This window comes from Lutra lutra, chromosome 13 (assembly GCF_902655055.1).
Source record: "Lutra lutra chromosome 13, mLutLut1.2, whole genome shotgun sequence".
NCBI lineage: Eukaryota > Metazoa > Chordata > Mammalia > Carnivora > Mustelidae > Lutra > Lutra lutra.
In genome coordinates this window covers 92,392,842-92,409,300 of record NC_062290.1, presented here as the reverse complement: position 1 = coordinate 92,409,300, position 16,459 = coordinate 92,392,842, and the positions used below count along the sequence as shown (strand labels likewise).

At 64.4% G+C, this 16,459-nt stretch overlaps 1 protein-coding gene across 2 annotated transcripts; it reads right to left on the bottom strand.

The window, feature by feature from the left end:
• Positions 1 to 260: 260 nt before the first annotated feature.
• On the bottom strand, positions 261 to 13,968 carry AGPAT2 (1-acylglycerol-3-phosphate O-acyltransferase 2). 2 transcript variants are annotated; one of them, XM_047698848.1, is made up of 6 exons: positions 13,639 to 13,968; positions 4,551 to 4,684; positions 3,914 to 4,089; positions 3,579 to 3,674; positions 1,838 to 1,910; positions 261 to 995 (listed from the first exon to the last, which is right to left on the bottom strand). In XM_047698848.1, the coding sequence occupies exons 1-6, from the start codon at positions 13,818 to 13,820 to the stop codon at positions 820 to 822; spliced, it is 837 nt and encodes a 278-aa protein (XP_047554804.1). In that variant the 5' UTR covers positions 13,821 to 13,968; the 3' UTR covers positions 261 to 819. The 2 variants fall into 2 exon arrangements, with proteins under 2 accessions (XP_047554804.1, XP_047554803.1); XM_047698847.1 differs by lacking the exon at positions 13,639 to 13,968 and adding an exon at positions 12,890 to 13,143.
• Between the last annotated feature and the right edge of the window lie 2,491 nt (positions 13,969 to 16,459).

Genomic DNA, 16,459 nt, shown 5'->3' with positions numbered 1-16,459 from the left:
TGTCAGGAGGGCAAAGGGGCAGCCGTGGGGCACAGAAGGGGCTCCAGCCACACCCGGCCTTCCTGCGGCATGGGGTCTTGGTTCCCCTCTCCCAAAGGGGCTACAGCCAGTGCTTTCTGGGAAAATGACAATGGCTTCTCGGTGACAATCTTGCTCCACTAGCCCCTCCCCCCCGCCGGCAGCCAAAGAGCAAACCTGTCTCCTCCTTCCCCAGACCCCCAGCGTGCCCGCTGCCCTGAGTGACCACAACTTACCAGGTGTTTCCAAGAGTTCGTTTATTAAAAAACCTGGACGGAGTGCAGTGCCCACTGGGCAGCTTGCTCCCAAGGCCCGTGGAGCAGGGATCTCTGCTCCGTGGCTCTCCCTGAGGCCCAGGCTGCATGAGACCGGGGGTCTGGCCGCCCCCCGCAGAGTCCCGTTTCTCCCAGAGGGCTGTGGGGGTCGCCCAGCCTGCCTCTGCGCCCCGCAGGCTCAGGCAGGAGGGTGCAGCGTCTCCCGAGGCCGTGCAGCTCAGCCCTGCCTGTCCGCCCAGCTGGTCCCCGGCCTGCTCCCTCGTCCAGGAGGCACCAGTGTGGGCTTCCTGGGGAGCTTCCAGCCAACTCTCCTTTTGGGGAGACATCAAAGGCCTGGATCCGAGGCCAACTACAAGAGGCAGCCTCCTGCATCCAGAGCCCTGAATGAAAGCGGGGGGACCCTCGGGGACACAGTGATCTTGAGCAACCAGGGCAGGGAAGACGTCCCTCTGTCCCGTCTCCAGCCAGGCCCTGCCCCTGGCCTGGCCTGTCCTGTCCCCAGGTCCTGCCCCAGCCCAGGCCTCAGCTACTCGGCTGGCTGGGAACCAGGCCCTGCGGTTGCCCCATTCTCCTGGGGTGTCTTGGACACACGGAGGAAGGTGGTCCTCATGGCCTGGTGGCAGGTGTCCATCAGCTTGGGGACATCGGCCACCATGAGGCCCCTGGTGGGGACGGCATCCAGCACTTCCACCTTGATGGTTCCTGTCAGGAGCGGAGCAGCATCAGTGACCTGGGGCCCATGCTGCAGCTGGTCCTCGATCCCGCGCCAGCTGAACCCCCTTCTTCCTCCTCCTCGGCCACCTACTGGCCTCCCTGGGGAGCCTCCCGAGGGCCCAAGGCAGGGCTGGGGCCTTTCCCGGACACCCTGGGCTCAGGCAGCTGGTTTTCAAGTGCGAGTCACCAGTACAAGCAAACCCGCAGCTCCAGACCCCGCACTCCGCAGGTGCTCACAACCATGTGCCCTCGCGAGCCCTGCCCGAGGTCCAGAACATTCCTCTCCCCCTGAAGTTGCCCCCACCCCCTCCAGGGCGCTCCACACCCACCACTTGCATTCTCCACCCTGGTCTAGGTGGGCCCCGAGTCTCCCATGTCGGGGGGGGGGGGCAGGGAGATGCAGCCCAGCTCCTCCCAGCCCCCGCCCATCAACCTTCCACCCCTCCTGCCCAGGCACCAGACACCCACATTCGGGAGGCCCCGAGCTCCATGGCTGGGGGGCATGGGATGGGGGCGGGAATAGTTAGGACACCTGGGAGGCTGCTTTGCGGCCTGGGCCTGTGTGTGTGTGTGTGTGTGTGTGTGTGTGAACCCACCCCCTCGGGATTCCAGATTCCTTCCTCTCCTCACCAAGGGATCACTGACCTACAGCAGCCTCCCCGAAACAGGAACTACCACCCCAAGGGCCTGGGTGTCTGTCCCAAAGACTGAGAATGAGCCATGCCCGAGGCTGTGCCCAGGTGGAGGGTGGGCACGCAGGTGGGGGGTGGGCACGCAGGCGGGGGGGGGCACACAGGTGGGGGGGGCGCACGCAGGTGGGGGGCTGATACCTGAGGTGAAGAGCTTCGTCTTGGGGTTGTAGAAGGAGGAGAAGCTTGAGTATATTACGGGGATGATAGGCACCTGTAGACAGCAAGCCATGGTGCCTGAGGATGCGTGGGAGCCCACCCCCAGCCCCCCTGAGCCCCAGGATGAGCTAGTGGGGGGAGCCTTGCCACCTGCCTGCCTTCTGCCTAAGGAGGTCCCAGGAGTCCCTGTGGCTGCAAAACAGGCAAGGTGACGTGCCTCAGGGCCCTTCCAGGCACTGACCCTGTGGCCTAGGACACCTTCCATGCCCTGTTAATGATTACCCAGGGGGCTCTTTCTGAGGAAAGTGCTTCCAGGAATACCAGCAGGCCCTGCCCCCAGCATTCCGTAAACCCCTCCCGCATGTCACTCAAGCACCCTCTCCACCAGGAAGCCTTCCTGGGCTGGCACATGTCCCTGCGATTCACGTCTGTGCCCCCACTGGGTCCTAAGATTGCCCAGGGGTGCAGGGCCCTGCACAGTTTAGCTGGAGGTCATTGAGGTCGTCCTAGGGAGACTGGGGGCAGCTGTCACCGGGGAGGGGACAGGTTCTGCTGGTGTTGCTGGAAAACAGCACGGTCAGAAATGGCCCCTGGGGGTCATGGTTAACTCTGGAGGTCAGGGAGCCTCTCCCTGATACCAGCAGGGCGCAGGCTTGGAGCACAGGTAGGCTGCAGGCCAGGAAGCCCTGGGAGGAGACGGGGGGAGGGGAGCGGAGAGGACAGGGAATCGTGTCCCATCTCCCAGCTGAGGCTGCACTAGCCCAGCCTCACCAGGGCCCCCTCGGTGTCCTCTTCCCTCTCCCCCAAGGTCCTCTCTCCCATGCCAGCAGCGAAGGGAAGGGACATCAGCCCCAGGAGTGTGGCAGGGGTGCCCTCCACCTCCCAGCTGGAGGGGCCGCAGGCCCGGGGCTGAGCTCAAAGCCTGGGCTTCTCCTCCACCCCATTCACCGGCTGCTTCTCCCCCCACTCTGGGGGCCTGAGCTGGAGCCTCTGAAAGGAGGGCTAGCTGCTCAGGGCCAGACACCAGGGGATGCTGGAGGTCACTGTGCAGGGGTTGCGGGGTGCCAGGAGCAGACCCTGCCCAGCCATCACCCAGACCCTGACTAGGCAGCACGGAAGCCCCGACCCTGACTGCAGATGACCACTGTCCCCTACACGAACTGGGCCAGACCACCCTTGCCCCACCAGGAGACACTGCCCTGGGGCTGGAGGCACCCCAGCTCGTCAGGGGTCACTCCTGGGGCAGACCGCGCCCTGGAGCTCAAGGACGAGTAAAGCCGAAGGGCCCAGTGCCGGGTTCCAGGTCGCCTGTCGTCCAGGGCCCGCGCCACTGGCCCCCGACCCCACCCCCAGCCTCAGGCCCTGCTCATCGGCCCCACCCACAGTCAGCAGGGCCCAGCAAGGGCTTGGCCTGCTGAAGAGCCCAGCAAGTAGGCCTGCTGCCTCTGCCTCCCCTGGGGCCCTGCCCGCCAGCGACCAAGGCGGGTACCAAAACTGGGTGCGGGCCCCATCGGCACTAGCCTTGGTGCTCAGAGTGGGTGACGGGCGCCCCCCCAGCAAGCCAGAAGCCAGCTGCTTGAGGGGTGAGGAGGCCTGGCGCCTGCCCAGTGGGCGGTGGTCCCCGAGCCCCAATGGCCCCAGCCTGGCCAGGCAGTCACCTTGGGCTTTAAGCCAACCTGGACCCACTTCCCCGCCCCGCTAGGAGGGCAGTGCCCCAGCGCACCTGGGTCTGGATCGCCAGGTAGAAGGCGCCTTTCTTGAAGGGTAGCAGGTCCCCGTTGTCATTCCGCGTGCCCTCAGGGTAGATCCACACTTTGAGCTGCGGGGGAGAGAGGCAGCGGCTGTCCCGGACTATCCCTCACGGCCCTGGGCCGCCCCCTCCTAAGGAGCCCCGCCTCTCAGCTGAGGCCACCACTGCCAATGTGCCAGTGTGCCAGTGTGCCAGCACGCGGGCTCAGCCCCCGACCTCGCCGGTGCCCTCGGGCAGACGTGCCGTCTGGCACCTGCCACTGGCGGGGGTGTTCGCACAGCCAAGCAAGCCCCCAGCCCCACACTCACGTTGTCCCTGACCATGTGCTCGCCCACGTCGGCCATCACGGTCATGGCGGTCCTGGAGTGCTGCCGGTTGATGAAGAAGATGCCCCCGAGGTACATGATCAGACCGACGGGCCCCAAGAAGATCAGCTCCCGCTTGGCAATCTGCACGCAGCGCTCGGGCAGGGCCTCCATCAGGCCTGCAGGTGGCCACGGGACACCAGGCAGGTGGGGGTCGGGCTCAGAGCCAGGCAGCCACCTCCCCGGGGAGGAGAGAGCCAGCCCTGGGCCTCGATTACCAGCAGGCCTGGGCCAGGTCATGCCTTCCTACGGGCTACCCGGCCAAGTCATGTGGACTCTCGGCCTATTTCCCGCCTGTAAAGGGAGGGGTGAGGCAGAGCTCCCAGCTGCCAGAGTGAAGGCAGCAGAGCCCCGTCCCCAGCCTCAGGCACACACACAGTTTTGTCATGCAGCCGGAGGCAGGCGCTGGTCCCCCTGGCCTGGGCTGACCCCCCTTGCCCACCAGTCATCTGGCCCAGGCTCCACCTCTCTGAAGCCCCCCTGTTCCCCTTCCCCCATCCCGCAGAGGCCAGAGCAGTGCCCTGGGCTGTGCCTGCAGCCAGGAAGGGCCAGCTCTCCCACCAGCCCCTCCGCGGCTTACCCATCATGTCCAGAATGCTCTGGTGGTTAGAAATGATGACACAGGGGTGGTCCACCTCCAGCTTCTGGAGACCCTTTATCTCGAAACGAAGGCCGAACACATACTTGAACTTCAAGACAAACCATTTGATGATCCTAAGAGGGGATAAAGTCGTTGAGCAGGGGCCCCCTGCCCTGCACCCCATCTTGGGCTCTGGCCGGGAGCCGGGAAGGGCTGTCGGGAACAGACAGCAGACGGAGCCCAGCGGGCCCTCTCCCGGGCTGCTGGCGGGACCCTGAGTTCGCCTTCCCCTCCAAGAGCCTTCGGGTCCTGTCCCTCCAGGGGTCAGCGCGTGCAGCCGGGCCTCCTGTCTCCCTGGCGGGAACAGGAGTGAAGCCTCTGGGGACTCGGCACCAGGCGAGGGGGGCTGTCCTCTTGTATATTTGCTTTGGGGGAACCTGCTGTGGGGCCCCGCCCTCACCCCACACCCTGCTTGTCTAGTCGGGGCGGCTGGAAGGGGCTGGAGGCTGAGAGCCCCAGGGCCGGGCTGGGTGTGGTTCTCAGCCGCCTGGGCATCAAAAAGCCTGTGTGGAAGGGATCAGACCGGCTCAGTCAAGGGAGCAAGGGACTCCTGATCTCAGGGTCACAGGCTCGAGGCCATGCTGAGTGCAGAGATGACTAAAAATCTTCAAAAAATAGCAAAATAGGGGCGCCTGGGTGGCTCAGTGGGTTAAGCCTCTGCCTTCGGCTCAGGTCATGATCCCAGGGTCCTGGGTTCTCTGCTCAGCAGGGAGCCTGCTTCCTCTTCTCTCTCTGCCTGCCTCTCTGATCGCTGTCTGTCAAATAAATAAAATCTTAAATAATAAAATAAAAACCCAACAGAGAGAGAGAGGGATCCCTGCTCCCTGCAGTGGTGGGCCCCCACCTGTAGGCTCTGGGGAGAAAAACCTGGCAGGGGACGTAACCGTCCCCTTAGGGCAGGGCCACACCGCGAAGAAGGTGCCCACATCAAGGGGAGGCCTTCGCAGGGGCTGATGACTGCTCGGGAACGAGGGGACCTGCCCCCCCACCCCATGAGGAGAGTAGGGCAGTAGCCACGCTGGGCTGGCACCCTCACTCCCACCGCGGCACCTGCAGGGGCTGCCCTAGGGCATCGGGGACCTCAAGAGTGGGCGTGCATGGCTGTGGGTACAGGGATGAGTCCGCAGGCGCTGCGGCCTTGGAGGACACGGCAGGGACGAGCGCCCTACCTGGGACGGCCTCTGGTAGGGGTCAGCCTGCGGGGCGAGGCTCAGCGTCCTGTGACTCCCTGCAGGGCCCGGTCCTTCCTGTCCCCGGTGGGGGCTGACCCACCACTGACCCAGGACCCTTGCACTGCTCACAGAAGGCTCGGACAGCCCCCACAGCCCCCCAGGCATCTGAGCCCCTCAACAGCGCCCACGGTGAGGGAGCGATTTCCCGTTTTACACACAGGGGTGAGTAACGAGCTGCCCAAGGCTCGGGGATAGTCCTCGAGAGAGGAGAGCCCTAAAACGCACCCTCCAAACTGTTTTGGGCACAGCTCGGGGACGTCAATGCGCTCCCATGGAGCTGTCTGCCCCTCCGTCCCTGCAGAACGCGCCCTTCCCAGACTGGACTCAATCCTGTTACGCACAGACCCCCTTCCCCCGGCCCTGCCCCCTGCGTCTGTGGATCCGTCTCCTCTCCTCTCAGGCCTTCTGGGAGTGGAAGCCCGGGGACCTGCCCTCTGGGTCTGAAAGTCAGGCTCTCAGTCAACTGCCCTTTTGCAGAACAGACTCCAGCGGGAGGGCCACTCTCCCACCATCCCATGCTGCAGATGGGGACACTGAGGCTCAGGGAGGTGCGGCCACAAAGCCCCAGCTGTCTGCACGATCAGACCGGCCATCCTTCTTCCTGGACCTGACAGTCTTGGCTGGCTCAGGCCAGACGTACCCCCTTGTCCCCTCCCGCTCAGAAACCTGCATCCCAGCCGGCCCTGGACACAGGCTGAGCGCCTGACCAGCTGCTTCATGTCCGCGGGCGCCATTTCTGACCTATAGAGACCACTTGTCAACCACTACGACGACTGAGGGGACACGGAGGGGACACGGCGGGCGCTTCACCCAGGGGAAAGACAGAAAGGTCCAAGAAACATGGAAAATCTTCCCTCTCACTAGAAGTCAAAGCGACGCACATTGAAACGGGAGCCCCGTTTTCTTTCTTCAGGTTGGCCCGGACCGAAGAAAAGGCCAGTAACTCCACGAGGGGTTGGTCAGGATGTCGGGACGGCCCCGCAGCTGCTCACACGGCTGCTCAGGGAGGACAGGCCAGCAGCGCCTGGGCAAAGCCGCGCGGAATCTGGTCTTGCAGTGCCCGGGGGTGGGGCGGAGCCGGTCGAACGTCCACTCTTGGTTTGCCTCAGGGTCATGATCTCAGGCTCGATGGGGAGTCTGCGTCTCCCTCGGTCCCTCCCGGGCTTGTGGGTGCTCTCTCAAATAAATAAATCAAGAAAGAAAGAAACAAAGGGAAAAAAAAAAAAGGAAAAGGGGAAAGAGAAGGGAAGGAAAGGAAGAAAGAAGAAAAGAAATCTGGTCCCTCTCCCGGGGTCTGACGCGAAGGCAGCGAGCCGCAAGAGGTAGGCCTGCAGCCCTCAAGTGTGGTCTGGTTCGAAGACCCGGAGGGCCACCGTCTGCCACTCTTGATCTCAGGGTTTTGAGTTTGAGCCCCACGTGGGGTTGCAGGGATTACTCAGAAATAAAATCTTTCAAAAAAAAGAAAAGTCCGAGACCATGTGAACGTCCCCCGCTAAGGAGAGGCGAAGTGGCGATCGGATCCGACCGGGCAGCCACGGGGAGACTGCGACGCACGTGCTGCAGGTGCTGGCAGCGAGCGCCCCCGCCGGCCGCGGAGAACCCCGGCCACATCCGTACGCGGACCGCGTTCTCTCTGCTGGAGGCGTCTGCAGGCTTCTCTCTTCCTCTTTCAAAATTGTGGCAAAATACAGGTCACATAAAATTTATCATTTTAATCATTTTTAAAACATTTTATTTGAGAGAGAGGCAGAGAGAGCATGAGAGGTCTCTGCTGAGCAGAGAGCCAGACGTGGGGCTCGATCCCAGGACCCCAGGATCACGACCTGAGCCCGAGGCAGACGCTTCACACTTCACCGACGGAGCCGTCCAGGTGCCCCCATCATTTTAATCATTTTTAAACATCCGGTTCAGTAGCATGAAATGCCCCCTCGGTGCTGTGCGACTGTCCCCACCCTCTGTGTCCGGGACTCTTCCCTCCTACTGCTTGCACTTCTTGGTGCACGTAATGTAGGGACTGACCACAGATGGGGTTTCTGGAACCGTGGGAGATGCTGCTCACAGACCTCGGCTAGCGGCCTCCAGGGGGACAAGCGTGTGCACCTGCTGCTGTGGCAACGGGCAGTGGACGGGCCACAGGACAGGCGCCGGTCGCACGTGGATGCCTGTCCCCCTGTCCTCTTCCCGATGCCACATAGTATCAAGGTTTTTTGTGAAAGTGGTGACGACGTCTATTGTTTTCACAGTTTTCTCAATGCAGAAGGCAGCCAGCCAGGCTCTGCAGCAGCTCCAGGGAGAGAAAGCCAGGGAAGGGTCCCTGCCCGGGAGAGCAGAGCGCACGGCCCACCACCCAGGCCCACCGTCCAGGCGCACACAGCACCTGCCTTGGGCCAGGGCGTGACAGGAAGCCTCCTGTTTGGCTCAGGGAGCGAACCCACAGGGTGGGACACTCAGAGGTGGTCTAGGCTAAGTGGAAGTGACTTTCCCAAGGTCACGCAGCAGGGAACCCAGGATGGGCCGGAACCACCTCCTTACCTGGTTTTTGGAAAACACATGAAAACTGCCAGGCAAAGGGCACCCTGGAGGTGGGGTGGGGTGAAGACCCAGGATTGCGAGATGGCATTCCAGGATTGCAAAAGCAAACCTGTCTGTCTCCCTTCCCCGAGGCTCTGTGGATGCCACCTAACGCCCGAAGGACTGGAGGATGTGGCCGTGCCCTTGGCCGGCCTACAGCAGCACCCTGTCCTGAGCACCAGCCCCACTGCGCCGAAAGCCCACCTAACCCGAGTGCCCCTCCACCAGCCGCAGGGCTCAGGAGCTGCCCCTCGGGAGTCAGGATCCCAAAGCTTGAAGCAGGTGTCCCTGGCACTGGCCCTGGGACATGGGCTTACACGTCTGGCTGCTGCCCTCCCTCCCTAGCCCCCAGACCCCCAGGGGAGGTGGGCAGGGGTGCAGCCAAGGCTACCCGAAGCCCAGGCGGCCTGGGATGCCTTGGGTGCCTGGTGCAGCACTCCAGAAGCACCCACCAGCAGTTGGTGGGACGACTGACGCCACCTTTCCACCTCAAGGCCCCGGGAGCAGGGCTGTTCCTCCAGCAGATGGGATGTCCTGGCCCTTCCCGATCTTTCTCACGGAGCCCTCGACTTAACCCCAGACAGGAACTGCCCAGAATGCCCAAGCGCTTGAAACACCACAGATCTTTCTAGCGCCCACAGGAGTCCAGCCAGCATCCTTGGACCTTCTGTGTTCAGCCTGAGGACCCCCCCCCCCCCCCCCCCCCCGGGGCCTTCCCAAGCTCTGGGTGAGACAGATCAGATCCTGGCTCCCCGCTCCCTAGCCATGACCTTGGGCACTGCCCTTGACCCCACTCCTGGAAGCTTTCACTCCTGCTGGTGAAAGGGGAAGGGCGTAGAGATTGTGCCCAAGAGGTTGCCACCCGGGGAACAACGGGGAACAACGTCACAAGCAGATAAGAAGAATCCAAAGAGGGCGGCCACAGAGCCCCCACCCGGCCCCTCCCCCCACCAGCATGCACCCCGGCTGGAAGGAGTTCAAGGCCAGGCCCTGGCCACCTGTGGACCTTGCCCTCAGCCCCTAGCCGGGGGCTAGGTTGCTCCCAGGCGATCTGGGTGGCTGGAGTCCTCAGCTAGACCCCGCTGGGTTTGCCCCAGAGAGTGAGGGGTCTGGGTGGGGCCCACCTGAGGGCAGCGCTGTCAGAAAGGCCACAGAGAGCCAGCGATCTCCTCGGGGACAGGAGGCCCCAGAGTGACCATCTGGCAAGAGCAGAAATGTTTTCCAACAAGTGTCTTTGAAGCTGGAGCCGGAGAGGGAGAGAAGGAGAGTGGGAGGGACTGGGAGCCGGGGCGGGGTGGGGCGGGGCTTCCGGCCTGCCCAGAAGCCCGGAGGTCAGTCACAGGAGGGGTTGTTGGGAATGGGGTGAAGAGCAGGGGGCTGGAAGCTGGTGCCCCCGGCGAGCCCCTGGTCCTGACCCAGGATCTCCGGGGCTCCAGGGAGCTGGGCCTGCAGCCGCACGTCCCAGGGAGGGAGTCCGCCCCTGGCCATCCTACTCCAAGAAAAACAAAGCCAGACTTTCCTGCAAAACCAGGATTCCCTGCCAGCCCCCATGTGCCACGGGGCCCCCCGAATGCACTCCATCCCCACCTGTGCACCCCCTGGGACCACACAGTGGCTGGGAGCGCTGGCTAAGAGGCTGGGCTGTCCTGGGTTCAAATCCTAATGGGTATCAGTAAGCCCCAGGTCTCTGGCCCAAGCAACCCCGTTCTCCCCTCCTCAAGGTTCAGCAGGCAGCAGATGGAGTGCCTCGTGGCCCCACCTCCCCTGAAGCCAAGAGCCGCGCCACCCAGGACCTGGCCATTCAGATGGACTCGGAAGCATGTGCTCCAGCTCTCAGAGGCCCTGCTAAGGTCGTGTATGCACACTGGCCCCCCATCGTAGTAGAGCCACAGCATGGAGGCTGGAACTCATCTGCAGGACATGGGCCGCCCAGCTCTGGTCTCCTTCGATGCAAGGAAAAAGTGGTCTCTTGGTGAGGCCACCATCACTAGGGTTTCCCAATCCTGCAAACTGTGTTCCCATCACACAGCTGGGCCTCACTCTCGTCTCCCAGGGCATCTGCCTCCTGGGACGAGCAAACAGGGCCTAGGACTCCACCGTGCACAACCAGCCTGGGAGGGATCCTGGGGTCTCGGGCCACAGGGGCTCAGAGGCTCCTCGACTCTTCTGTTCCCATCGCTGTTCCCTGCACACTCGGAACTGGAGTCTAATAGGCAAAAGCCTCCTTAGGTTGCGGCCTGGAGCCCTGTGGGGAGGGGCCGCTGCTGCTCCGGGGGAAGGCAGGAAAGCAGGGAGCAGGTAGGGCAGGGCTGCTTCCCCAGCCCCGGCCCCAGCTCCGGGCACCCACAGCTTGGGTCTCCAGTTCTCAGCACTGCCGCCGCCCCTAGCGCCGGTGGGCACAGAGGGAACACAGAAAACATGCACTCTGGTGGCCCTTGCGGGGGGTCTGCACCCCAGCTCTGCCCCGTCTTAGCACTAGGAGCCCAGGCAACGGCCTCCTCCCACCCCACCCTTGGGCCTCCCGAGGCCTTGGCTTCAGGGAGCGCCTCAGACCGTTCGTCAGAGGACCGAGGCACGGAGCCCTGCTTGTCCCACAGGGGGTACCTCCACTCGCCGCCGGAGATGGGAGCGGACGCTGCAGTGCCCAGCGAGGTGGACAGTTTCCAGAAGTCAGAGCAGGGCCGGAAAGGAAAAGAGCAGGGGTCCAGGAAAGACTGATGGGTGAGGATGGGGCGCATCCCTGCCCCTCACCTCCATGCTCCTGGGTCCTGTCCTGGATCCCGGAGCCATGCAGTAGCCCCCCAGTCTGTCTCCCCAGGCCGTACCCCCCCGGGGGAACTTTGTTCCCAGCAGGCCCCGCCCGTACCCCCAGTTCAGCTCTGGCTAGGGGGTCTTCAGCACCATCACCATGACCCACCCTCGGGGGCTGGGGCGTCTGGGACAGGAGACTGTGGCCTCTCCCTGGGGCGAGCAGAGCACCTCCTCTTACCCCACCAGCGTCCTGGGGTGGCCCCTTCACAGAGCCTGAGTCCGGGGACTGCCCTGGAGAGGGGAGAGCAGCAGAAGCCCCCACCCAGTACTGGCCCAGCCTCCAGGGTCCCCAGGGGTTCAGCCTAGCTGGCCAGAATCTCAAGCCCCAACAGGCCAAGGGAAGGCCGAGTGTGACTAGCCCCCAAATCAGAAAGCAGCCTGGTGACTTCTGATTTGACCCCAGCAAGCAGCTTTGAAGTGTGAGTCAGTCCTTTAAGAGGCGAGGAAGCTGCTTGTACAGACGCTTCCTGATGATACCTGTGGCGGAGAGGGACGAGGACCATCAACTCCTGGTTCCCTCCCTTCTGCTGCAGACTGCTCTGGGGCCAGCTCTCCGCCAGCCTCCTGCCCCCCATCCTGCCACCTCAGAACCACACATGCCATCCCCTGGCCTGGCTCCGGGGGTGGGGGGACAGCACTGCCTCCAAGTAGCCCACCAGCCTGTGGCTCCCTGAACCCAACGCCCTCCTCTGGCTCAGAGGCCAGCCCCCAGCAAGGCTGAGCCCACAGGGGCTCCAGGACTCCAGGACCCTAACCTCAGGCCCGCCTTCGGAGAGGTGCACAGCCTCCGGCTTCCCCACCCTCAAGTGGTGCGGGCCCAGCTTTGAGGAAGCCCCTGGAACAGGTCTTCACATGGGAAAATGGCCAGGAGGGCCACCAGAGGGCTGTCCCTGGGGTCCGCACTCCCTGGGATGGTGATCTGGGCTCTGCTGGTGGTAGGCGGGGCTACCAGAGACCCACGGAGCATGCTCTGCTCTGGGTACGGCAGGAAGCCACAATTCCCTAAGGACAGGGCCTGGAGGGCCATGCAGTGTGGGCCAATCCCGGCAGCATGGGCCCACCTGGATGGACATGTCAGCAACCCTCGCCCACTGCCCTGTAACCACATGGGGGCGGGGGGCAGGGACCACAGTATCCTCACGACAGGCCACAGCCAAGAAGCCATTGCAAAAGCCACAGAAAGAAACGTTAGCAACAGCCCTCCTGGGATCAGACACAGGGAGACAGGGCAGGAAGAAGCCCCCACCCCTTAGCCTCTAACCCAGTGAGGCCCACCATTCTTCAGCTGGGCCTGACCTCCTTACCCCATGCCCACCAGCCCACACCACAGTACTGCCCAGTTCAGAGGTGTCGAAAAATTCCAGCACCCCTCCCTTCCTTCCACCCTGAGGCTGGACCTCAGGGGTCAAACCCACCCTTCCCCTCCAGGAGCCTCCCACCTCTTTAGGTGGACAGGCCAGGAAGCAAAGAGAGTCCCATCCGGGGACCCATCTCAGGTGCATTCATCAACCAGGCCAGACGGGGGTGGGGGGTGCGGTGCAGAGAGGACAGGGATCAGGCATCCGGAATCCGGGATCCCCCCGCCCGTGCGCCTCCTCCAGGCGGGGGCGGTGCTCCAGCAAAGCCCCCCTCACCCCCACCCCCCTGCAAGCCCCGCGGTCCCACCTGCTCTTTCCCGGCTGGTGGAGCGGGACGGCGCCTCCCCGCTGGCCCAGCGTCCTTCCCCGCCCAGGGCCGCTCAGCCACCCGCCGCCCAGAACGCCCTGAGCGTCCCGCGGGGCCCTTGGAGGGTCGGAAGGACACGGCGACGCTGGAGACCGAGACCATCTGAAATCCCTCGGTGTCCGCGCGGGACCGGGGCGCGGAGACATTGTGACGTGGGCTCTCGCGGACCCGTGCCCGCCGCCCGCCGCGAGCCGCGCCGCTCGGGAGCCCCGAGATCCCCAGGCGGGGCAGGAAGGAGGGACGGGAGAGTAGAAAGTTAGGAAAGCGGAAGCGGGCTGCGGCCTCGCTCTGCGCCCCGCCCCGCCCCGGCGCTGTTCCCCCCGCCGGCGCGGTCCCCATGTCCCCCGCGCCCCGCCCCGCCCCGGCGCTGTCCCCCCGGCCGGCGCGGTCCCCGTGTCCCCCGCGCCCCGCCCCGCCCCGGCGCTGTTCCCCCCGGCCGGCGCCGTCCCCGTGTCCCCCGCGCCCCGCCCCGCCCCGGCGCTGTCCTCCCACCCCGGAGCCCAGGTCCCCGTGTCCCCCGCGCCCCGCCCCGGCGCTGTCCTCCCACCCCCGAGCCCAGGTCCCCGTGTCCCCCGCGCCCCGCCCCGCCCCGGCGCTGTCCTCCCACCCCCGAGCCCAGGTCCCCGTGTCCCCCGCGCCCCGCCCCGCCCCGGCGCTGTCCTCCCACCCCCGAGCCCAGGTCCCCTTGCCTCATGTTCTCCACTGTCCGGCCGCGGTGGCGCAGCAGGCAGACGACCGCGGCCACCGTGGAGGCCGAGACGCAGAGCGCGCAGTACAGGGTGATCTTGGCGTAGAACCTGGCGGAGCGGCTCAGCTGCACGAGCAGCAGCAGCAGCAGCAGCGCCGCGGTCAACCACGGCCAGAGCTCCATGGCCCCGCCACGCCCGGACCGCGCCCCGGCGGCGGCGTCCCGGGAGCCCCGACGGCGCGGGCCTCGGCTGCAGCTAAGCTCCAACCTGCGCGAAGACGACCTGCGGGCTGGCGACCGCGGGCCTCCTCCTGCGCGCCCGAGCCCCTTATTGCGACGGCGGAGGGGCGGGGCGGCCCGGGGCGGAGAGAAGAGCGAGCGCGCCCAGGAAGCTGCTAGGTGAGGCGCGGCCCGCCCCGCCCCGCGACTGCCCCGCCGCCGCGCGATCCGGGGCGCCGCCCCCGCCCCGCCCCGCGACACTCCCCCTGCCCCTGCCGCCGGGTCACCTAGCCCCTGGAGGCGCGATCCCGGTCCCAGCCTGGCAGCCACGCGGCGAATCACCCCGGGCTCTGGCGCCGCTCCCCCGCGCTCGGGGCCTCCCCGCCCCCTACCCCCCTTGTGTTCCGCGCATCCCCGCGGCCCCTTATCCCAGAGCATAGCTCCAAAGTTACCCAAGGACGCGACCTCCTTGGCAGCCCGGTCGCCACGCAAAGGAGCCCCTGAACCGCGCCCGGAGGGACTGCCACCTGGCCACCTGCTCCTTCCGGTCCCCTGGGGCAACTTCAGGGAGAGGGGGCTGGCCCTGGGGTACCTCACTCTCCGGGCCTGATGGGCACACCCAGTCCGGGTGGAGGCAGCAGGAATGGGGCAGGTTTCTGGGCGCGGCTGGGGGTGCCCGCTTTGGGTGCCAGGACAGTGTGTCACCATGGCCAGGAGCAGATCCAGCCATTGTGCTCACACCTGAGCTCCATCATCAGCTGGCCCAGGGTGGAAGGAGGGCCATGGCTGGGTGTCCGGGTCACAGCTGCAGGGGCAGCCTCGGGGTCCCAGAGAGCAGACTGAGGTGGCACCTGGCCTCTTCCAGGAGGTCCGGCCTGTCCGGAAGTATCTGTGCGTCTCTGGGGTTTTCAGGTGCTGAAGCAGCCTGTTACTGACATGCTCTCCTGACAGCCCTGAAACTACCTGGTTTCTTTACTTTTCTTTTCTTTTCTTTTCTTTTTTCTCTTCTTTTCTTTCTTCCTTCCTTCCTTTTTCTTTCTTTCTTCCTTTCTTTCTTCTTTCTTCTTTCTTTCTTTCTTTCTTTCAAGATTTTATTCATTTATTTGACAGAGCGAGAGACACAAGCAGGCAGAGCAGCAGCAGGAGAGGAAAAGCAGGCTCCCTGCTGAGCCAGGAGCCCGATGTGGGGCTCCATCCCTGGACCCCAAGATCATGACCCGAGTCAAAGGCAGTCGCTTACACAACTGAGCCACCCAGGCGCCCCAATCTGTTTTCTTTTCTGTTTTTTCTTTCTTTTTTCGGTGCAAAATGGTGGTTTTGTTAAAGCACAGGGACAGGGCTGTGGGAAACGAGCTGCTGTCTCAGAGCGGATCTGTGCACCCACAGATACAAACGCTTCGCTCCTGGGCTCAAGGAGACCTCTTGGTCTTGGGCAGGTGGGCTCCCGGAGTGGGTGTAGAGGCCGTTCACAATGTTCCTGACGTGTCCCTATGGGAGGATTGCTTCACCTGAGTTCCATGCATGGTGTTTCTCCGTGGGACCAATGAGAGCCTCCTGGCTCCGTCTCCGTGCATCTGTGGGGACACATCTTTGTGTCACACCATCAGTACAGCTCTGGTCTCTTTCCCTTCTTGCGACAGGCTCATGCTGCCCCTCCAGGGGAAGCCGGGAGCCCTCCAGGGAGGCTGTCGGATCCCTGGGCCCCTGGGCAGACAGCAGCAAGACTGGAGAGCCCATGGGTCGGTGGGCGTGGGTGGCCACCACACAGGGCTGCAGCCGCAGTCGGGAGGGGGCTGGGTCGCAGCGGGCTTCCCTGCGGCTGCTAGCAATGCCTGCGGATGTAGTCCTCAGGGGTCCCGACAGGGTGCACGGAATGCAGGTCTCACCAGCTGCGCGGGGCTGAAGGGGCCGCGGTATCCGAGGGGATATCCTTCTGGTCCCCAAGCAGCGCCCTATCCAAGGGGACCCCTCCAGCTCTAGCTCCCCCGCCCTGCCCCGCCTCACCCTGCCCCACTCCCAGCACTTCCTATGACTCGGGTGACGCGATTGTAGGCCTGTGCTGAGCCCCCCTGACCCGGCGGGGCCCGTCTGTCCTGCTCACAGGGGCACGACCAGGGCTGAGACCCACGCCTGGCTCGCGGCGGGTATGTACTCCCTAGCAAGTGCACCCCCACTTTACAGGTGGAACCTCCCAGAGGCGAGAGTCCGAGGGTCGCCCTGCTGGAGTGACAGGGGAGGAGCCTGGTCACTGTGTCCACACCTGCTGCCCGAGGTGGCCAGTGGCCGGGGCCTGCCCTGTCCTCTGGCTCCCAGGGGCAGCAGTTCTGGGATCACTGCTGTGTCTTCATACAGACAGAAAGTCTGTTACCCAATCTCACCTTCTTCCCCAGTTTCCTCCTGGGGAAATGTTGAAAGAAAAGAAACATTCTTTCCCTGATGGGATGGGGGGGTTGGGGGCTGGGGACACGCCCCTGGCGTGGGGCGTCAACTCCCCGGGTGTGGTCTGGTCTGAAAGAAATACTCAGTACCGCCCAGTCCTATTTGGAAAGCTAACAAAACCCTTTTTGTCTCTGGAAAGTGAAGCCCGGGAGAATCTTTCTGGG